Raw genomic sequence first — 24,158 nt, 5'->3', positions numbered from 1 at the left:
TTTTCGTTTTTTATAAAGCTGCAGTATGAGTAGTCGGCGATGGAAAGATCAGGAATGAGTACCAACACATTTCCATATTTATCTAAGCACGATGCCAAACAAATTCAATTTTTTATTTTGTTTGTTTGTGCAAGAATAGATTGAACAGAGTTAGTAGAATCTGCAACCTGAGTGGATTCTGAGGAAGGAGTAGGAGTATAAAGAAATTACATATGCAATCTACTGTAAAAGGTAGTGAATGAACAGAAACAGTGAAAGGAAGAAAAGCAGGTGTAAGATTAACAAGAGCTGTTAAACAAGATTACAACAAACTTACTTATTGCTATGAGACTATCACATGCAGAGTGATATTTACAAGTTATGAACCTCCTCCATATCTACACATACTGTATGTGGCATTTAATAATAATCTAACTTGGTTATTATCTTTATGTGAGCTTTTGAACTTTTATGCTCCCAGAAACAGGCTAAGAAACCAAGGGAATGAACATAATGAATGTGCAAAGATTTACTTTTAAATATTGGCCCTGATTAAAATACAACAGGCATGTAACATTCTAGGCTGAAAGCCCTCATTAATTTCTTATGATAGGGCAAGATGGCTGAATAAACTGATCCTGTCTGACACACACAGTGGCAGAGAGGAGATTAGAGCAGAGAGCTCACACTGCAACCAAGCAATATGAAACCTTCCACCTCTCTAAATACTTCTACGTAACTACTGCAGGTGAGAGGTGAGTGAGGGTATTCCAGAGTAAGCCATACCTGTGGTGGGGTTGGTGTAGAGGAGGGGGGGCCGACAGGAGGCGTTGAATTCCTGCTCCCTGAACCCCCTGCCATGATCTCCTCTGTGATATCCTTGCCACCCTGATTGGGGTCACGGATACGGATCTGGGAGGACAATGGCACAAAAGAAGAAGAAAAAAATCAGACCTTACTAAAGCACTCAAGTCTTACAGCAATCCAGCATCAGCAGTAGATGATGTATTTTATCAGCTAAGAAAGGAAGGAATCAGACTTGGAGGGAATCTCACACTCAAATTGGCTGTAAATGATGATATAATGACCAGCTTTTAATTCAACAAATACACGTATGTTGTACACGCTAGAAAAATTGTTATATCTGTAATATCTGGTACTTTTCAACATAATTCTCGCTGGACAAGTCAACCATCAAAAGTTGGGTGGACTTGTGTAGACTGAACACAAACACACCCAAGACGAGGGAAACTAAGGCTACGTTCACACTGCAGGTCTTAATGCTCAATTCCGATTTTTTGATCAAATACGATTTTTTGTCTGCTTGTTCACACTACAAATAAAATGTGACAGCAAACGCGCTCGAGTGTGAACCCTCAAAGCGGCCCGCATGCGCAAAAGAAGACGTCACACAATGTGCTCTGTTTAGACCCAGACCAAACAGTATTGTTTGACTGATGGTCTTAACATAAAGACTTGTTTTGGACTTTACGTTTCCCAATTTTGCTTTAAGTTATAAAGTTATTTTGTTATTTACATATGGCCTAATAATTATCCTTATTGCTGTTTTAGAGGAGCGGTGCTTCAAAGGATAGTTGCAGATTACTGTCAGAATCTGCAGATTATACAGTACAAATAAAATGTTCACGTTTCTCCAACGTTGTCTTCCCAACAGTTTCACTAACATCTACACGGGATGGCCAGGAAGCGTTCGCGATGTCTTATTGGGTGTTTCTCCGGCGCTGATAATTGGCATCTGTTTTGTGTCAGTGACGCAAAAGACGGATTTAATGCGACATGACCGTTCAAACAGCAGTCGCTTTCTGAAACATCAGATGTGTATCCGATTCAGTAACACATATGAAAGTGACCAAGATCGGATTTGAAAATATCGGATTTGTGCTGTTCACACTGTCGTACCATGATCGGGTATGGGTTGCATAGGGTCAAAAAAGTCGGATTTGATGCGCTTTCGCCTGCAGTGTGAACGTAGCCTAAGAAACAGTGAGGAGTTCCTTTCCAACTTTCCACCATGAAGAGAAAACACACCTTCTTTACATATAGGAATGAATGAATTACCTTAATTACCTTAAATTAAAACGCAATTAAGTAGGAACAGTAGACCAAAAGGACACAACTACTTGCTTAGGGATAGAAGTGTTTCCTTAATAAAAATAAATAAATAAATACCCAGGACCAGTGTGGAGTCAACCCTGAATCAGCGGGTTACCACTAAGTGGATTTTCAGGTAAATACGGAAAAAAACAGTCTTAGCTTCCTGAAAATCCAAGTCATATGGTATTTACAGTGCCACGAGAAAGTATCCAGCCTCTTTCAGATTCCTTACTCTTTTGCAAATGATGATTTAATTGATTAAGAGGAAAAAAGGTATGCAAATCTACCATTAGTTTTTCATGTAGGGCCAGGTAGGTTTGGACAGTTTTTCCCCTTAATGAATGAAATTATCATTTAAAAACAGCAACTTTCCAGCATGAAAAGGCACAAATTAAAAAGTCCCTTTAATGTGTGACTTCTTTTGTGTGGCTTCCTCTTGTTTTGTGTATATTCCTCTTGTTTTTATTTGTTCCTGTTGTCTTACTATTTGTATTTCCTGCACAGTTTGTGTGAGTCCCCACAATTTCACTGTACATGTAAAATGACATTAAAAGGCTATTTGATTCTATTCTATGAAGAGGAAGTATTTACTCTAGTTATCTTTGTCTAATATTAAAACTTGCTTGATGATCTGAAACCTTTAAGTGTGACATGTGCAAAAAACTAAGAAATCAGAAAGGGGGCAAATACTATTTCACAGCACTCTATCCTCGGGGTGCCTCCCTTCCGCTACTTTACAGGATACAACGCGAGCTAATGTCATAGCTAGGGGCCAGCCAACGTCAACAAATGACCAGTTTCCAGCCCCAGAGACAAAAAATGAAGCATATCCAGCTGACAAAGAGACAAATAAATGCCACTGTAAGCATACCTAAAGGAAACAGTGCTTAGTCAAACTACAGCCTTGTCACCAGAGTGTTTTGGCCAACGCCCACCTATACAAAAGTGCGCAACAGGATGCTGATTCCAGTTTACTTAAAAGTTATAGGTGTCATTACTAACAAAGGTTTTGTAAAAGTTATACAAAATATCTTTAATATTTAAGTAAAGGATGCCCACTGAATGATGTCAGATTATTGAAGTAGTCTGTCATCTCTTTATTTGTGATAGGCAATGTATCTTTCTGCAGATGAATCAAAATCTTCTTCAAAGGCTTTGAACGAAAATCATGCAGGTGAATAAAAAAAAAGAAAAACAATTTCAGCCTTGGCTGGAATAATTTTCACTGTGAAATCGTTGAAATTCTTATTTTTATGTTGTGTGAACTGACTTAGAGGTGAAATTTGTCCCAAAAAAAAGAAAAAGAAATAAGTATTGTGTCAACTTTTCCCTTTAAAAAATTACAGAATTATTAGGATACTCACTGTTTTCTTCTCACGCTTGGTTGGTGGAGGTTGCTGTGGTGTAGGCACTATGATAGGGGGTGACGGGGGGTAAACAGACTGTCCTGGGAAGTAGGGTGGACCAGCTGTGGGAACGGGAGCAGGGACAGAGGGTGAGACAGGTGGGTGGTACCTGAGGGGATCTGAATGAATTTGCAAGAAAAGACAAACAAGAACAGAAGAAAGGACATCTTAGTTAAACCTTACAGTCACAGCACTGTAGGCACACAAGAGAGTTAGTGAGTGTTTGTGCTACTCTGTCATTAACTGAGATTTTATGGGTACGGGACTACCACTGCATGTGTATGTGTTGCATTAGTGACTCACGATATGGGGCTGGGTACTCCCCTGGACCTGGCCCAGGATAGAAGGTGCCAGACCCTGGGGGCTGTACAGAATACTGTTGAGGAGGTCCCACGTAGGGTGTACTGGGGCGGTACTGTATAGAGGACAAAAGAGAGAGACAACCAATGAAAACAAGACATGTACTGACCAGTTTAGTCTTTTATTTTTTGGGTCCTTTTTCTTTTTTTTCTTTTTTTTTAGCATTTGTGGGAGTTTTTATGGGTTTTAATGGTCCTTTTGATGATCCTTTGAATAATCCACTGAATTCTGTCTAGACCAGTTTATTATGATCTTTTAGGAATCTTTAAGGGTTGTTCAGAGGACACGCAAAATATTTGTGCATAACACAAAGGGCAATGCTGCTGCTGGTGCGCAAACTTTATACATCTAATGTGGAGCTATGAGTATAGCTGATACTCTGCTAAAGACATAAAGACCTAGCATGTGGTTTTACTCTTAGATGCTAGTGGAATAATTCTGCATGAATTAAACTGCACAGTTCATAAATAATTCTCATTTATGTTACACCAGAGCGTGTAGTAATCCCCTTGTTCATTCTCTGTCTGAAATAAACTATTTTCCCTCCCTTTCGGATTACTTTTGGCCCACTTCTTTTCTGATTGGCTGCCATTTGCAAACAGAAGATTTCAACAGCAGGTGGGAGGGGCTTCTCTATTTTAAGCCAGAACTTTTTGGAACAGTTTGAAGCTTGGGCTTTTGGCTCTCATACCTGAAAATTTGCATTCACCGAACTTGTTATTTGAAACTTTGGGTACTTTTTATATAAGCACCCACTACTGTTGTAGTATAACCATCCATTGAGTTTTACACTTCTGACTCTGTGTCATGGGGGCAGCAGTCTAACCAGAAATGCCTTCAGGTGGATACAAAGGCATTCCCAAACTAGCTGACAAATACATTCTATCTCGTGTGCTCTCGGTCAGCTCAAAGATCTTCTCCTGCATGGATGTGCCAGAAAAACGCCCTGAAAACAACTTAAGCAGCTGCTTTCAATGCAAAGGAGTAACTGCCCTACTCTGTGGAAGAGACCACATACACTTGAGAGGAGGTCACTTCTATTCGAGAGATCTCTTTCTTAACCACTACAGACTAGCACAGCTCAATTTCTTGGTACATCACAGTGTAAATATATATGACAGAAAATAACAAAAAGCACACTAGGGCCACTTAAAGCAATTGTTAATGTAATCAAAAACTTTAATCTTAAATATGACCATTCGTTTTTATTGCTGGGTGCTGTCTAAAATGTTTTCCTGACACTTTAAGTTTGAATAATTAAATATACAGCCACCATATAACTGGATGAGGTTGGCACAAAGAATGGAAACAGCAGAAAAACAACTAGCCTAGCTGTTTCCAAAGGTAAAAACATTTTAACACCACCTCTGAAGTGCTCTAATTTACATATTATATATCATTTGAATTCTTATCGGAGCTTCAAATTAAAATAACACAGAAAAGTTGATTTTAATACTCTTGGTGGAAACTTTCCGATACATGTTTTTGCTGAAAAGTAAAAATAAATGTAAGGCCCAATCAGAGTTGAAGAATGGTATTGATAAATAGATAGAGCAACTATTTTAGTAGTCTTAATTGTACCTATAACGGTGACTTCTTTACCTGTGGGATGTAGTACTGTGCAGCCTGGGGGGAAGGGAAAGGCATGGGTGCCATGGTCATCATTATTGGTTGATTAGTGGGGTAGACGGCTGCCGTGGGAGCTTGTGAGCCAGGCCGTATCGAGGGCGTGTTTGTCGGGATGGTGGGCCTTGCAGGCTGCATTTGAGTCCTCTGAAAAAACTGAAGATAACAAGGCAGAAAAAAATAGAGAGAGAAACAGCAGAAGACATTGAATACTACCCCAGATACAAAGTCTCATTTCAGCAGGCTGTCATGCTTTTTCTAAACTACAAGCAAGTAGACTTTTAGACCTTTACTCCAGATTTGGTTTTTATCAGCAGCTTAAAAAAGGCCAATGACCACAACTTTCCCTGAAAGCAATGCTGCAGACAGTTCAGACTGTTTCATTAGACCTACTCTGAAAGTCAAAAACACTTTTATGTCACTTTTCCTCCAAAAATAACCAATAATCTCTTCCTTGAATTATTTACTAAACATCTCTCTGAAGTTTGGATTATATATTTTAGCTGGCAAGAAATGTGATGAATCAGATGAATATTTACGTAGTGGCACCAGTCTGAATTTAGCTCACTTTACACACTCAAGTCCTTAATGTTTCATCCTGCCACAAACATCTAACCAGCAGCCTTAAAAGCACGATTAAGTCATTCAAACAGAGATGACATTTGAGTAAAAAAAATGCCCACAGCACAGAACTGCAATCATCCGACTCGGTCAAACTTCATGTGTACATTGCTGTCGTGATCCCGGGGCAGCTTCACAATGTTTCTATTGTTAAAGTGTCCGACATGGTCACGATTGAGGTGGTGGATCATTTAGTTTAGGATTGTATTTCCAAGACCAGATCAGAATTGAGTCAAGAGACTGCTGTCATATCTTTCTCATTACAAAATTTTGTTCTAGCAAAACAGAGTGAAAAAAGTAATCAAGGCACAGATGCATTAAAAGAAATAAAGATTGTTTTCTCTGTGCTTTATTTCAGTTCTGTTGTGTATGCTACTGTCTTTACACCACTTCCATTCATGAATGTAACACAATCAGGGTTAAAATATAATTTTATCACAATTCTAGTGATTTTCCTGTTTGGGAATGATGGAACCTCTTTAAATCCATCAAGCAGCCATGATGTTTCTCCTGTCAATAATATATCCTGTTGCCATTTGCTACCAAGATGAATAGGATAGATTAAACTATTTACTATAAACACTGGTGTGTTAATACATTGTTTTGAGTCAAACTTCCGGATATTTTATCTGTCCCTTGTTGCCTTTTTTAATCACAGTTTTATTTGGGATTTATACACAGATGGAGATTTTCTGTGGTATGAATATTAGTAAGATCACGGTATAGCTGGGTAAGCAACCTGGAGGCGAGAGATAAAACTGTTCCTCTTTTGACTGCTCATATTACAGGTTTCCACAGTATATCATCTGCCTCCATCCCACCCCAAACCTTGCATCCTTTTCTATCTCATCAACCCACTACATCCAAAAACCTCTGTGGACTTGGTGGCAGCGCCACCATCTCCAAACCATACATCATAGCAGGTCTCAATACTGTCGTGTAAAACTTCACTTTCACTCTTGCTGCTATCCTCCTGCCAGAAATCACAAGACCGGAGATAGACCTGGTTATGGTTTCCTGGAGAAGGCCCTAAAAACTTTAAGGGAAAGCAAAAGTTTAAGTTTCCAGTTTTTTTTACCTGGAATGTACAACTAGAAAAAAGTAAAAGCTCAGACTTTTAAGAGCCCTTAACTATGGTTTTTGTTTTGGCCAATCTCGCAGCTGTACAGAATGTGCGACACAGGCCACTGACCTGCTCGTCATGCAGAAATATGGCCTTTTCTGGTATGTCAAAGAGAACAGAAAAACAAAACAAAAACATACAATACTCACAGTCACTCCAGCTACAGTGGCTTTTCAAATACATGTCACAATCACTTAAAAGTTAAACATCAGAGAGGGTCTGTATTTGATTAGCCCAATGAATTTAATATGCTGAAGCTTTGTGTGCCGGGCCTGAAGAAAGACCACCACCAACAGCTGTGACCGACTTCCAAATAAGCTGGACTCAAGCTGGGAATACCCAACCACAGTCACAGAGTGCCTCAGTGAAGAACAGAATGGAGAGCAGAATAAACAATACTGTAAAACAGTCTAAAAATATCCAGGAGGGAAATCACCTTTAACATAATAAATCAACTTCAATGGCTTTATTGTAAATAGCTCTGTGAAAATCTGGGAAATTACCGGAAAAGTCATTATCAGTCTCTGCTGGCAAAGCAAGAGAACGAGACAGAGACAAAAAAATTCAGAACATTATTAACACAAAGGAGCTTTGTCACTTAAAAACAGGCTTAAAACAATCACTAAAACAACTCCCCCAACAAGACTGAAACTATATATACATAAATTAGTCACCTATATAACATAAAACATATTTCCAAGGCAGCAAACACATTTCTTTTCACAAAGGACATAAAATTATCTAAAAGAACAAATACTTGGGAGGGAATATACAGTTTCTCTCTAATTGTGCATGCTGTTCATTTAACTGTGCAAGGTGATAAAGGATGAGTAATGAATGGGGAGAAAACTAAAAAATTATAAACTGAAAATTCCACTAATGATCCTACACGGGATAAAAGACAGGACATAGGGGAAAAATGATGATGAAAGTCCACTGTACTAAGAGTACACTGCAGTGAAGATGAAGGGGTGTATAGGGTAAAAAGTCAGGAGGGATGGGATTATTTGAGCATGATCCTCATCATGCCATGCAGGTCTGCAGAGACTTTAGACAAAGAGGTAAATTACCTGGATGGGCCTGAATCCTCCCTTGGGTATTGAAAGCAGGAAAAAAGAGAAAAGCCAATAGGAGACCATACTGGTGAGATTTAAGCGGCCACACACATCAACAGAAAACTGTCCCATTACTTCTATCTAAATGACACAGTACCTGGTTCGGAATCGCTTTGGCAATATATATAACTAATATATATAAAATAATCTCAGAAAATGTGATGGGTAATAATTGGGCAGTAGAGCAGGAAAGACTCAAAAGTCACAGTCAAAATGTCAGATCGATATTTCACGATATTTTCACTTGATATTTCACTTCCTCCTCAGCAAGAGGAGGGAGTGTTACGGGCTGCATGAACGATGAGTTTCAGACACATGTCTATATTATGGAGCAGATGGGCTTCATTTCAGTCCCCTGACCTTCATATGTTACTAGAATTGCCACCAGAGTTTAGGTGAAACCCAGGCAACAACCTCCTGGGATGAAATACGAAAACAAAGAAAAACTACCAAAAACAGCAGGCTTCACCTCAGCTAAATCAAATCACTAATCACATATATACATGTTAAACAATGACAACGATAATTATAACAGTTCTGGTGTTAATTATAGATGCAAAACAACACGTTTCACAGTTAAAAAATGTACTCATCCTTGCAGATGATTTGCCTCGCAGTGGTTTGGTCCATTTCCTACCATTCCTTAATTCATTTAGTTTGCAAAGAAATAAACATAAAGCACATGATGTGTATAACAATGTTATTTTCTTCTAGCCATTAATAATTTTTTTTTTTTTTGCATTTCATTAACTTCATGGTTTAATTTTTTTACTTCAATGCAGCTACCACATTGTTAAGTAGCAGCCACTCGAATTAGTCCCCTAATACGTATTTTTGACCAGTTTGTTTGGCATTTATTTCCAATATGGGTTGTATCAGTAATTGTGCTATTTAGCACTAATTAGCAGGTATCTGTGTCTGGAGAATGCATTCGTACATTCAATAGATTCACCTTGCTAACAAAGTCCTTCTAATAATAGCGTTTCTCGCCACTGCTGTCCCTCTGGAGAATTCTCCTACAGACTTTACTTCAGGAGTACTGCGTCTCTCTCTTAACAGAACTACTTTACTGTGATACTTCTATTTCTAACATATTGCTAAAACCAACTCCTCAAACTCAAAAGAAAATGCTGAAAGTGAGTATCTTTATACCATTTAGGGTCACTGGGTTATTTAAACTTACCTAACTTTAGTTTTTAGTCTATGACAAAATATTTGAGTTAACTGAAAAAACTGAAACATTTTTTCAAACTTAGAAAACGAACTAAATTAAAAATATAGAGGAAATGTCCTTAATTTTCATCTTTTGGATTTGGTTTGGTCAAATTTATCAACACAACGAGCCTGAGGAGACTTTGGTGCATGTTTAATGAGATTTAAGATATCTGCATGACAGTGAGTCAACTGCTTTCAAAAAGTGCTGTCATTATGTCGTATTATCTTTTCTGATTTTCCTAAATCTTGTCCCTGACAAAAAACCCCTGTATGATGATTTTAAAAAATATAACTAAAACTAATGAATTTTAAATGAAATCATACTAATAAAAACTAAGCTGAAATGATCAAATTAAATCTGGAGTGTAAGAGAAGCCACGCAGGCTCAGGGAGAACATAAAAACTCAAAAGTCCACACAGAAAGCTCCCAGGAGCCAGTGGATTTAAACTCAGGACCTTCTTGCTATGAGATCAACATGCTTCACAGCTCAAATCTAATAAATAAATAATACAAATAAAACCTTTGATTAGTGAATATAAAATACAGTAGCTCTGGGGTTGCAAATAGGACAAAGTCACACTTAAAATTCAGGTTTACAGAGTCATTTACAGTGAGAAACTCAAGCAAACAAATGTTTATTTTAGTGGTAACTAATCTCCAATAACTCTGCTCTTTTGGTTCTCACACATACAGACAGAAGTTGTGCTGAAAATCATAACAGCAAGTAAAAATCATGCTTACTTGTAGACAGACTTATCTTCTGACCAAATAAATGTTTGGATCTCTATGCTCACTTTACAGTGCATTGAGTGTGTTTCACTAAAACAATAGCTGTTTTCTCTGTTGGTATAAAAGGCCACTGTTTGTCTCTTTCTTCTTTCCGATTCCACTTCCGTGGTGGCACAAGAAATTTCAGCACCAATTTGTGACAGCCAGAGCATGCACTTGTTTATGTGTGCGTGCGTCTGTGTTTGTGCCAGTAAACACGCCGGTTCCACTTTGATACCATCCTATTAATAGACTATATGAAATTTGTCTACACTGAAGCAACCAGAAGGTGAGGATGTTACACAGCAAGTGACAGGGGGCACATCGTGTGGACCAGTGGGTGTGAATAACACATCAACCTCATAAACGGGCAGCTGCATGAATCATAGTGGTGTGAATCAACAAACACAAAGATAACAGCAGGCCACATGGATTGAATGTCAGGACCCAGATATGTCTAAGACTCTTAGCATCCACAAGGTAATACACAAACACCATCATAAATCCCAAACTGCAAGACATGAACACATCAACATGCCCTCCTATTGACTTTGGTTTCCACAGTGTCTACAGTCTAACAGGATCCACAGTGTTATTTACACAGGTATCAGCTATCACCACAGGAAGATGAGGCCAATCCACACACAATTTTTCTAGGCTCTTTTCTTGACTGCAGCCTACCTGACCACTACCTAGTCTTTAAAACAGCACCTTCTTTAACACTGAAAAAGAAGTTAAAAAAGCAATATCTTGGTATTTATAGTGGGAACGAATTCCAAAAATATGACAGATTTAGCCATATGAGCATGTAATGTTCCCATTTCTGTTTTTAGGAAATATATTCTATCCAAGAGCTTAGGTGGCATATCATAATTGTCCTGTTTGCATTAACAAAACTGGAGAAATGCCTTAAAACTAAGGCAAAGATTATCACAATAATTCTCTACTATGAAATTAGTAATTTGGTGTCAGATTGATGTCTGCTCCAAAGAAGAGCAAGAATTGACATGCACCTCGGATTACCTGTTTGATTAACAAATTGATTTTAAAAAGTAGGCCCATTCAATTTCGCTAATAAAACTAAAAGTCGTACAACTGCTGTTTAAGGGCACTTGAGTGGAAGAGTGAATACTTTAAACATAATGTGTACTGAATCCAAACTATAAGAACTAAAAAAAATTGTCTCCCATTCAATTAGAAATAAAATAATGGATACTGAAAGTGTCAAATGAAATGATTCAAAAGAGACACTTGGCTGCAGTCACACGGGCCCACACCCAATCATCTGGCCACCACAGGTCACTATGGAAAAATGTATATTTCCTGACCAATTGCTGAATGGTTGCTGGTGAAACTGGTTACAAAGAGGTATATAGTGCTGTACTGAAACCCCCCTTGCGGATGCTTTGGTTGCTGGCAGACTGCTGCAGCTGAGCATGGTTTACGTGGAAGACCCTGACTTGTCTGCAAAGACTCGCCTACTACAGTAAAGCGTAAAACTGAGAACATTTGCTTTCAAAGTCAAAGCTGAGCTTTCTGGAATGTTTTGACTCAGAACTTTTACCTTGAAGACCAACATTCTCCGTTTCCAGTTTTACTACCACTTATTGTTGCTTGGTTATCTAAGGAGCTTGGAAAGAAAGCAACTAGACTTTGTTAAGTTTCTTGAAGACGTTTCACCTCTCACCCCAGAAGCTTCTTCAGTTCTAAAAACAAATGGTGGAGAGTCCCAGGTATTTAAACCCTAGTGGGAGTTGTCCCTTAAGAGGGTCATTGACCTAGTATTGATCATTATCAGCAGAGGTTTCAGGTGAAACCACTGTCAGACCTTCCCTCACCCTGTCACGTGACTTATTGTGATCACCTGATGCAAGACATGAGTGGGCGTTAAGGCAAAACTGCATTGTAGGTGGCAGACAGTTGGTGTGGTAAGCCACCTCCTCTGTTCAAGGATGGTTTTTCACAGTAGACGGCTTCTTTCACTCCTCTTTCAACCAATCAGCCTTCGCTGTCTCTATTCTATTCAGTTCTCTTCTAAAATTTGAACATTAGGATTTCTCGAAAAAGTGACCTTTATCCTTTAGATGCGGATGTACAGCTGAGTCTTTTCCTATCGAGATGGCTCTTCCATGTTGTGCCATGGGTTTATAGAGTGGCTGTTTGGTTTCCCCAAGTAAGCCAAGAAGGATAACAGCAGCTCTATGATAAAATTGTATGAACCAACAAAACATCTCCATCAAAGTTATGAAAAAAGGAAAATGTAGAACTTATAAACCAAACCTTGCCAACGTGGTTATATATGGCTGCTAACAGCGCTCTCACACTGGCATTTATTGATGATTTCACTGCTGATGGAAGCAACCAGATGAACGCAGAGGTATACAAAAGCAGTCTGTGTTCTCAGACACAAAGCGTCTGATGACGACTATATGCCCGAGACTTCAAGCAGTCGTTGACTGAAAAGCATTTGCCGCAAACCGTTAAGTATGAGAATTTTGTCTGACTTGATGAGTTTCACTCTGATTACTTTTAAACAACTAAACTTTAATAACTGATTTAAAAGGTCTTCATCTACCACACAGTCCTTTCTGTACTGATATCAACCTAAACTGTAAATTTGAATGCAGTGTCCAATATTTCTATTTTAAATTGAAGGTGCTAAAACAAAGTGGCTAAACACAATTCCTAATTTAAAGCATAAGGTAAAACAAAAATTAATATACAGACAGAATCGTTTTCAAAACTGTCAATATAATGAATAACAGTGGTTGGTCTGTACTCTGCTGTAGACTGTGTGTTTCAGAAAATATGAAACTGAATAAACTAACCAAGTTATATAATTTAAAAAGCATTAAATGTCAATGTTTCTTGCAAAATCTTGTGCAAAACATCCTACTTTTTCCACTTAGAACCCAAAGGCATCGATAAATTAAAAGCTGACAAAGGCTAAATAACAGTTACTGGAAGGAACTAATTTCACCCTCAACATAAAAAAAAACATGAATAGTTCAAAAAAAGAATCAGGAAACAGCTCGGTGCACCTGACTGGATATCTTGATTAACTAGCAGCACGGAAACATCCCATGACAATTAAACCCTCTTTAACTGTTTCCAAGATTCTTGAAGGCTTTTAAATCTGAGACTATTTTTCTCCTAAGGAACAGCAGACGCCCCACAAACAGGCCATTGCCAACAGGGCCCAGCAAACTGCTTTGATGATGATGATGCAAGAGAGGGAGCAGGAGGGGCGTACAGCAGGGGTAAATTACCTGATGGTGGGTTGGTCGAGGGCCCGTAGCAAACTGGTGGGGGAGGGAGGAGAGGTCCAGCAAGGAGATTGAAGCAGTGATGGCAAAGCAGGGAGAAGAGAGAGCATAAGAGAGACACAGATACAGTATAAGATGAGCAATGGAAGCCGACGCTTGGAAGTACAACACAAAACCACAGAGCTACAAAGCTTTAGAGACACATGGCACATGATGCAACACTAGTTCTCAGTCACAGCATGCATTTGCAAATAATAGCTTGCAATTTTTACTTGTAACTACAACATTGAATATAACAGATTTTAAGGCCAGCGAAGACACTGTGAGTAAATGTCAAATGCAGAAAAAATAAATTTGATCGTATAAGGCATACTGCAGTGAAATAAAGTGTCTTAAGTGGCAGAATTTAAAACAAGGCTTACTGGACACTGACTTATTTCCTGTTAGCTATGCTCTTCTGATACAGAAAGACTTACAAAGTTAATGAGACAATATTATACTGAAATATTTTCTTCTAGGCTTTTTGTGGTAAGATTTTTTTTTTAAAGATCATTCCCGCTTTAAAGGTTTTCTTTCAACTACACTGAACATTTCAGGCATTTAAATTTTCAGGCAAAGAGAAGTAACACCACCAGGAAAACAAAAAAAACCCTGCTTGGTAGTTAATATCAAGCTTAAAGTGGACCTATGATGGTTTTCTGTTTTTTTCCCCCAATTCAAAAAAAGTTGGAACGATTTCTAGAATATAAAGAAAAATTGCAGTTACTTGCAAATAGAGATTGCAATCTAGAAGTTCAGTTCCTTGGAATTGTTCATCTGCCTGCCTAACGATCCTGGTTATCTGTTCTACTGGTGTCTGATGCATTTGCATTACGACGTCATGTACCCGCTCCATATTTTGGTTTGGAAAGTATCCAAGGTGGCATCAAGAGAAGCGCTCCAAAAAAAAAAAAAAGAAAAGAAAAGAAAAAGGGACGCGAGGGCCAGTTGCAACACAAGCAGAGCTTTGATCACAACAAAGGGGGAAATACCTCCAACATGCTCAAACATTTGACCACAAAGCTAAATTCATATCATGTCCCATTCCTACTTGAAAACCACATACACCTGTATTTTATTTACAATACAGAAAACATATCAAACGTTTAAGGTGGGAAAATTTAATTTTTAACAAGCAAATTTTAGCTTATTTTGAATTTGATGGCAGCAACACGTCTCAAAAATGTTGGGAATTGTTTTTACAAACACCTGTAAACGTCTGGAAACTGAGGAAAGTAGTTGCTAGAGTTTTGACAGGACAATGTCACCCTACTCTACAGAGTCTAGCTGCTCAACAGTTCTGGGTCTTCTTTGTCTTATTTTTTCATTTCATGATGCTCCAAATGTTTTCAGTTATTTAAAGGTCTAGACTGCATGGAGGGCAGTTCAGCAATCAGAGTCTTCTACTACAAAGCCTTGAGCACTGTCTTGCTGAAAAATGCAAGGGCTTTGCTGAAAAAGACATCATCTAGATGACAGCAGATATTTCGCTGATGCCTTTCCAAATGTGCGAGCTTCAAATTCTATAGGCACTAATGCATTCCCAAATCATCTGAGATGTAGACTTTAAAACTGAGTGCTGATAACAAGCCAGATGGTCCTTCTCTTTAATCTGATGGATGTAGCGTCAATGTTTTCCAAAAAAAAAGATTCAAATTTTGATTTCTGATTGCAAACAGTTTTCCGCTTTAGCTCTAGCGGTTTCTTTTATAATACCACTTGCTTTTTTAGCCAAGTTATTTGAAATGTGTTGCTGCTAAAATTTGTCATCAAACTCTAAAATCTCAGTTTAAACATTTGATATGATTTCTATTTTCTTTTGTAAATCAAATATGGGTGTTGAGATTTGCAAATCATTGTGCTCTGTAAGAATATATACACAAACTCCAATTCCAAAAAAGTTGGAATTTATTTACATTTAAAAACAGTGTTGGATGTTCACATTAAACATGTCATAGTTGTTAATGAGGTAAGCATATCCATAAGTAATCCCTATGAGAGAAAAACAGAACCCATATGCTTTTTAAATCTTCTGTCTGTGAGACGCAGCCAATCAGATGAAATTTAGCTTAAAAGGCGGTTGACCTTAAAGCGAAAGGAGGTGAAATCATTCATTTCAGTCAGAACTATGGGACCCAGTATAAGTCAAGTAATCGTTTTTATGCAAAGCCATTGTAGGAAAGTCAAAGAATAAAATAAACGGAACTAGAAATGAGCGCAACAGGTCCACTTTAAGCTTCCCTTAGAAAGTGCGTAAAGCTTAGATAAAGAATTGCCACTTTGGTGTAATTTACATTCCTTTATTCTGCACAAGAATTGTATTGAAAAGCCTGAATTTAACATGATGACACACCTGACAGCACCTGAACAGCTCTTACTTTCCAGCTACTCGCTAAGTGCAACATCTGAATTCTGATTATTCAAAACATGATAAAAAAAATACTGATCCCAGGACTGATCTGAATCATATTTCCGGTAGCTAAAAGTTAATTTCCTACTATTTCTCACTGTCAGTAACTGTATAAAGTACTAAATGCAGATGAAAGGCGGAAAAAAATACACCAAAAGGGACACATTTCCAATATGTTACCACCAACAACAAGCCCATAAACAGCCTCTATGGAGACAATGAGGGAGACCTTATTAAATAAATATAGCCTGTATCAAGGTACCTCAGTGCCACAATCAAGCTAAGATCAATCAACTTACGTGGATTTTCTTCGTAAAGCTATCAAACAGAGTTCCACTAAAACACAAAACTGTTTGGGTTCTTGGAGGCAGGTGTGCTGTAAATCCAGCACCAGAGTGGCACTCACCGGGCGACTCTGTGGCTGTGCATTCATTGGCTGCGTCTGGGGAGAGTACACTAAAGGTGCGGAGCCAGCATTTTGCCCAGGGTTGTATGGAGACTGTAAAAAGAAGAAATAGAAACAGAAAAAAAGAAGGCTTAATGTATACTGAGCAAAAAAATGTGCAGCAATCAGTCCCTAGTCATTTAAGAGAAAGTGCACTGCAAAGGACCTAAACTATAGACAACACACTAAAACACAGCACTAAATAATTTTGGGTGTAGCTGGGAGAAAGTGTTTTCAATCAGGGTTTATGTACTGTGCAAAGATAATTGGTACCCCCAAGGACTGCAAATCCTGTGTTCCTTTATTTTTCATCTAGTGTGCAGTGGAGCTAAGCAGAGGTGGGTTTAAGCAGATCTGCGTACTCTTCTTCATTGTGCTGCTGGTGCGATGGTGATAATTTAAGTTTGTGTTGGCTGACAAAACTATTTATAGAAAGGCTGGTGAGTGACTAGAGCTGCTTTAGGGTGAGGCTGTGGGCCATTAGTTTATCACGGTAAAAAGGAAGAACTGGATTCTTTGCAAGCATTGTCACATTCTTCCAGAGAAGCTCAGTCACAGAGTCAACATGCTTTAAAGTGAAAGCAGCAAGGCAGCAGCAGTGTCACTGTCTGATGTTGTTTATGTCTTTGTGATTAATAGACTGACCTTTCACAAAGTTACCTGTATACATCTAGGTGTTTTTCAAAATGAAAAGAGGAAGCACCTGGATGCAGTACCTAACTAAAAAGCGACAAGCGTGTGAATCTTCTCATAATGCTCAACTCTGATTTATTTCTGCTTTGCCCTTGTAAATTCTGTCATAGCCTCACCCAATCTCCATCAAACGGGTTAGGATTTTACTGTAGTTACAGGCAGAGAGGAAAACGTCCTTGCTGGATTTCTACCCAATATTTATTCCATGCCTAAACCCAACCATCTCAAATATAAAATCACTCACAGTATGTCTACTGTGATCATGGCATATATGGATTCATATACACATGCATATCTCGATTTAAAGGGGATCTATTTGCTTTTTGTTTTCCTTCCTGTCATACAAATAGAGTACTGACCAAAGTGTCAAACGATGCGATCCACATAAGGTATGCCCTTAATCTGGCCTCACCCACCAGCTTTTTAAACCTTTTGTTTGTGTTGGGCAGCCAATTAGAATACAGTTTGCTTCAAGGGGATGGAGCTAAAACTGCTTTCAAACAAAAGGTGAATTGAGGAGCTGAACTAAGGTTCGCCATAAGATAAATCCTGTCAAATAATGCATCTACTCTACAGATGGAGCTGGAAATTAGGACAATACATCCACTTTAACAAGCTCCCAACCCCAATCAAATACTTTATAGAACTGCTTTTTATACTGCTTACTTGACCAGTGGGACAAAATGTCAAATAACTAATATTTAAGCTTCTAAACATAATTATCAGTATAAAACTGTGAATTAATCCAACATAACTTAATAATACTCTCATAATAAGGTTGAGTTTGTGTTCTAATTCTCTCACAAAGTCTTACAGGTCAAGTAAACATTCTTTCTAAGTACGCACAAGCCCTATAGGAGACTGGAAAAATCAACAGGCTGGACTGTTTATCTCCCTTTTGCCAGATCCATGCTGAGGTTGCTAACTTTGGAACCCTTGTCAAGATTAAGCAGGTACTGTGTTTAGAAAACAGTGGATGGATGTTTTCCTATAGGCAGCAGTGCACAAGAACTGCTCTCTTAGATTTTGTGGCGGTGTTCATCATGTAATCATGTGAATTTCATTAAAAGAAGACACTCATGCACACATGACTTAGCGCTGCATTAGAAATGTTGTGAAATTAGAGAAGTGACAAACATGAAAATGAAGGCTGACGTAAGAAAGGAGAACAAAAGAACAAAGGGTAGGTGTAGGCAACATGACCAAAACTAATACAGGGTGTCTACAGGTACAAAAAAAATAAATAAATACAATTTAACACACATCAAATGTGGAAATATAGTTGTTCTATGTGGACACACTGAACCCGTTTCACAATGAACAACATGAAAATGCAGAGAGGATGACGGCGGTCACAGTGACAAACTCACCCCTCCGCCTGCCTCCCAGCCCTTAGGGTAGCGATATGGGGAAGCTGTGGGTACTGATACCTGAGAGAGCGCCGGGGAATGGGCATGACCAGGCGGGGTGCCCGGCAAATTAGTGTGTCCCTTTGTGATGTCGTGAGCAGGGTAAGAAGGACCATGCCTGGACACCTGTATGAAACGAAGCAGTAAAATTAAAGATTTAAACAAAATGATATATTATGCCAGGCTGGTGCAGAGGAGGAACAGCAGTGGCGGGGCTCCACAGGTCATTAGTCCTCCCTCCTGCTGAGGGATGTAAATTAAGCGCTCAAGCAGCAGGATTAGCCCCTGTATTTATGCAGAGAGGTGAAGACCTTCAACATGCATGGCTGCTGAAGGCTGCTGCACTTTGCTAAAAACTCGACTGCGGCCTCTTCTGTAGCCTGCTGTGCAAGTATGTCTGGGCCGCATATGGCAAAACTGGGTCAAATAATCTGTGATAAATAGAGAGTATCCTGTACAACAGATAGAAGTGAGTCATGTCAAACAGGCTTGAGCCACAGGGAAGGGTTCAGGGTGGGTACCGGCGGTGAGCAGTATCAGACAAAGCTGAGATTTTTTATTCAGCTCTCTGTGGTGTGGCAGGATGGGCCTTGGCAGCTGTAGCTATGGGCTGGCCCCACTGCAGGTGCTGCTTGTTGCTGCAGCAGGCCTGAAAACACCAGGGAATGAGACAGGATACTGCAGGAAGAAATCAGTAAGCAGACAAGGAGGGGAAATGGAAAGCTAGGCAAGCCTCCCTCTTCTCTTTTTTTCTCCTCTAACAAGGGCTGCTTTTCTATGTTGAGAGATTTAAAAACTCTGCTACTAAAATTACAAACTCTCAACTTCAAATGTTTGTAACCTTTATAGCCAATACTCTGCACAGTCTCTATAGTATCTCTGCATCTCCACTGTGTGGCCCACTTCCCTCAGATGACCTGGGATAAAGCAACTAATCTAGCTGCTGTTACCAGGGGAGGAGCCTGCATTGCTTCAGGCAAGTGACTGACTCTGAGGACATACAGTGTGATGGGATGGGGGAGGGGAGGTAAGCAACTGTATGGGGGCTGTACATGAGGGGGAAGAGAAGAAAGAGCGGCTGAGTAAACCCCACTACCACCATACAGAGCAACGGCTTCATGCAACGAGTGCCGTTTATTTCCACCAGTGTCATCATTGTTGCAGTTTTAAACCCCCCCCCCCCCCAAAAAAAACCCAAAAAAACCACAAACTTTCTTGAGAGCTTGAAAAATCTCATAAAGCCTCCAATGTTTTCAGTGTTGTTAGGTTGCAAAGAATAAACAAAGCTCACAGCTGAACAGCCCATCTCCAAGCACACAGCATTTTCTCGTCTAATGTGCAGCTACTTACTGTACTTTCCACAATTCAGAAATGTTATCAGGGCAGGAAACATCTTCAGTGTGAGTCAGAAAAAAAGGTCAATTCTAGCGTACTGTTAAATGCCAGACCCTGTAAAAATAGACACATTTTCCCCTAATAAATCAAAAGGTTAAAAAAAAACAACCCTTTTTTGTTATTTACCCTGTTTATGTGCCCTCCTTTCAATAAATATCAGTTAACGTCTATTTGAGGGCGTTGCGATTAATCAAATTTGATTTTCAGCGATCATTTCGGCTTTCAAAGTTTATGAAAACAAGATTGAGATGAAAGAATAATCGTGCCACATTTGTTTTTTACAGTGATTCTCTAATTGATGACACACTGTCTTGAGTTTTAAATTCAACGCATGTACCATTAGACTTAGCTGCCCCACCCAAAAAATCCTAAATTCACTCCCTGCCCGGCTGTGCCAAAGTTTGGTTCAGACCACTTTTTATTGATCCATTTTCTGTTGAATTATATTTACAATTCAAGAAAATCCAATGTTAAAAACTGCATGAGTGCATGATGTAAAAATCAATGATAAACTGAGTCTATGTGAGACATCAATATTTAGCTGAATTAATTACAGGAAAAAAAAGCATCACGTTTTATAATGGCTACTATCTTTGGCTACTATCTTTATAAATTGTTAAATCAATATCAGGCTGATTAATTGGTTTTGACATAACAGTCATGTGACTAGATCATGCGACAACATAGAAAAACATTCAAAACCCTGCAGCCTGCAGCAAGCGAACACTGCTGATTTTTATACATTAGTTCTTTGTCTATTTTCAGCCTAGCACTTGCTCCTGGATCTGCAGTATTTTTTAAGCATTTTCCAAAAAAAAAGAAGAAAAAAAAAGGAAAAAGAAAATTTTATTCTGTTTGTTCACAAGGTGTTGCACAACAGGCACAGGTGGTTTGGTTTTGCCTTGAATAGTTCAGAAAGCGCTCAAACAAATTTAATCACTGCTCGCCACATCTTGATTATATTTCTAGTAGAATCGAGCAGGGCTAGCAAAAATGCTTTTTGTTGATATATTTGTGGTCACGCTAATCTTCCTGGGTTTGCTCTCTGTTTCACTGAGTACGTGGGCGAGGGGGGCAAGAGGTGAGCGGACAGGTGAAAGTAAAATAAAATTGTACTGTAAGTACAATAAAGGTTGTTGACAGCAGGGCAGGTAGTCCTGGTCAGAGCACTGGCAACTCTGCTGCTCATAATGATATAATACACCTCCATCAAGTGCAAGAGGCCAAGTTTTGACCCAGTCCTCCATCTGGCTCAGCAAGAGCAATACTGGTAATGTTAAGCGCACAAGTGCACGCCATACAATCTTGTGGCATTCAGACTGTGATCATGTTCATCTTTCATGTTTGTAGAACATCCAAATTAAAAGAGAACTCAAAGAAAGAGCTCCAAAATCTGAAATCTGTGAAACAAATTATTATTTTCTTTTTCTGTGAAATAACCAACAGATCAAATATCTTGATATGAATGAAAGTTAGATTCCTCCACATTCTCCAGTAATCTACCCACAGAAGTGACTTTTAAGAACTTTTTAATACACAATGCTAGATGCAAGATAATATGATATTTTTTTTAATCTCAGATACCTAATGCATCAACTCTATCACTGATGTTGGTGTATTTTGGTGATTTGTGTTTCTGTTTAACATTTTACAAAAATTAAGCTGAAAAAAGAAACACAATGAAAAACAAAAAGGGAGACTGGGAAAATCACCATTCTTATCTAAGCTGAAAACCAAAAAAACTATTCCTATTCTGTTCATTCACAAGGTTTGTCACAACAGGCACGGGTGGTTTTGCCTTGAACAGTTTCTGTTCTTTCTGCTAACTGCTCGCCTCACAAAGATTGCTACGCTGGGCTTATTTTTGTCTTTAGAGAGGCACAGTAGGTGTGGCTGGTCACCGACTACCAGGCAATACGCAGCCTCTAAAGTTCAGGCAAATCTAATTGTCTACCAAATCCTCCTAACTCATATGTTTATGCTCCAGGCATATGACAACAGAAACGTACTTCAAATTATGTAAATATTATCATGACAAAGATATTATGAAGAAAATGTTAATTAATTCCTGAAGGAGTCAGTAAATGGCAGAGGTACCCTGAGGGAACCAATCTGCAGATCAGGCCTGCTGTGATCTGATCACAAAAGAATTTCCTTACACGTATGTGCTCTTTTAAATTACAAGCACACATGCATGTTTGCACAGTTTGTATTATTATTGCCCAGTTCCAAACAATCCTAATGTCAAACACTGGACTGACAGCAAACAGGATCTCCACCATTATAGTCTTTGGCACTCTTAACATCGAAAAGAGTAAAAAAGATTTCTGGTTAGAAAGTGTTCACAGTCACCATGCTGATGAAATTGCTGCTGCGTTTCAGCATAAAGCCTTCTCTTTGTTATTGCTACAAATAATGTTGTGCAATGTTGTAGCACCATCATTATAAAATGACAAACTGACAGGTAAATTAACCTACTGAACAGCTTTTGGTAACAACAAGCCAATCTTCTCAATTTAACTTTAAATTGTTTACTGTGCCACATAAAGCTGGGAGATAAATAGTATGAGGATGCTAACAGCAAAAGGCAGCAGTGTGGAGGTACTTCACGCCTGCAGCAGCAACAGATTTTCTTCATGTGTTTACAAAACTTTTCCACTTTTGTACTTAACTGCAAACTGAGGCCGTGTAAGTGGACATGACTGCAAAGCTCACACAACAAGGAGAGGAATGCTATCTCTGTCTGTCTTTCTGACTCTCATTCATGTTATGTCCATTTTGGAACGTTTTTAGTATGACATGTTCTTGTCAGTTCGACAGGAATTCAGCTCCATTCTGCACTCAAAGTGAAACAGAGTGAGATCAGGAAGAGGAAAAACGAGTACAACTGTAAGACAGGAGTATGAAGCAGCCTACTGCTCTTACATCGAGCTGAAAAAACTCCAACTAGTACAAATAACTTGAATAATGCGGTACTGGGCTGTGAATAACTCTGGTATTGAGCTGAGGCCATGATAACAACATTGTACAGCAACTGGAAAATTCTGGATCTGTCCATCCTTAATTTTAAGTATCTTTTTCCCCCTTTTTTGCTACCACACATATTAAATACTTTCACTTTAATTTCACAGGCAAAGAGGAGTGCTGAGTCAGCAGGACGTCTTTTTCTTCCTGTAATACATACCTGGAACATTTTACTAGTTTTCAGGGATACCTGTAAAGCTTCAGATTTAAACTCCCAACAACCCATACCAATGTTGGTGTCTAAACCTAGGAAAACAGCATTTTGGTAAAAACACACAGAGGGGCCAGGAGGTCAGCCATCAGTTTGCTTCTTCTAGCTCACTGGTTAAAGGCACCAAAATTTGGCAATAAATAACAAATACTGAATATTTTTTATGAAAACATACTGACATCAGCAGAATGGAATGATTATTTTCTCTTAACAACTATGATACATAATGGTATTTTCAGCTGTTCCTTTATTTCCCAAGCGGTCACAACAGCAGAGGCATCCACATGTTAATTTGGCACAATCCTAGTAGTGTAGCAGCTTGTGAGCTTTGAGGCCGGGTTTTGCGTTAACCACTACATCACAAAATTACAATGACATAATACATAACAAATAGAATGACATAATTCCATATTACAAAAATATTATTATATGTTTTCAGGTTTTACCTTCATGAATGAATGGTTGTACGCAACCTCATTAAATTCAGTAACCAAATTAAAATAAGCAATAATTTGTGTGACTTATGTGACCATAATAAAAGTGTGTGCAAAAGCATAAAGTCAGTACAACAAATCTGAGTCTTCAGTGTGTGTTTTTACTTAAAGTGTAACCTTCCTGCATATGCACTGCAGCATACAGTATATACAGGTGGATATGAATGTAACAGTGTCTGAAAAGAGGGGCTGCATGCAGTGACTCACGCTGTAGACTGCAGCGACTCCAGGCTGTGTAGGGAAGATTCGTTCGTCCAGTGATGGCTGAACCCGTGGGATTCTGGAAAGAGGATGTTAAGGGAAGTTCTTCAAGCAACAGGAGATAAAAACTGGCATCCTGCTAGGTCACAGACAGGTAAGATTCCTGTCATACTTTAGAAGAGGTGTTGCTGAGTCTAAATATGGCCGATTAAAGCATGCAAAGAGACCTGATCTGTTATGTT

General features: G+C 38.8%; 1 protein-coding gene across 18 annotated transcripts in view; it reads right to left on the bottom strand.

Moving 5' to 3' along the window:
- The window catches only part of eif4g3a (eukaryotic translation initiation factor 4 gamma, 3a), a 68,996-nt gene that overhangs the window by 30,304 nt on the left and 14,534 nt on the right, over positions 1 to 24,158 (bottom strand). For 4 of the 18 annotated variants that reach the window (XM_084929190.1, XM_084929200.1, XM_084929192.1 and 1 more), the window contains exons 2-11: positions 23,923 to 23,995; positions 18,553 to 18,717; positions 16,451 to 16,543; positions 13,599 to 13,631; positions 8,301 to 8,321; positions 7,734 to 7,757; positions 5,463 to 5,642; positions 3,804 to 3,915; positions 3,459 to 3,619; positions 766 to 891 (exon numbers count right to left, since the gene is read on the bottom strand). In XM_084929190.1, the coding sequence (XP_084785316.1) occupies positions 766 to 891; positions 3,459 to 3,619; positions 3,804 to 3,915; positions 5,463 to 5,642; positions 7,734 to 7,757; positions 8,301 to 8,321; positions 13,599 to 13,631; positions 16,451 to 16,543; positions 18,553 to 18,717; positions 23,923 to 23,995 (988 nt within the window). The remainder of the gene's footprint in view (positions 1 to 765; positions 892 to 3,458; positions 3,620 to 3,803; positions 3,916 to 5,462; positions 5,643 to 7,733; positions 7,758 to 8,300; positions 8,322 to 13,598; positions 13,632 to 16,450; positions 16,544 to 18,552; positions 18,718 to 23,922; positions 23,996 to 24,158) is intronic. The other 14 variants (XM_084929193.1, XM_084929203.1, XM_084929196.1 and 11 more) reach the window with 10 other exon arrangements.

Source organism: Perissodus microlepis, chromosome 5 (genome assembly GCF_051167445.1).
Source record: "Perissodus microlepis isolate ML-2025 ecotype Zambia chromosome 5, ASM5116744v1, whole genome shotgun sequence".
In the NCBI taxonomy this organism is placed as follows: domain Eukaryota; kingdom Metazoa; phylum Chordata; class Actinopteri; order Cichliformes; family Cichlidae; genus Perissodus; species Perissodus microlepis.
This window is presented reverse-complemented; position numbering and strand designations above follow the sequence as displayed.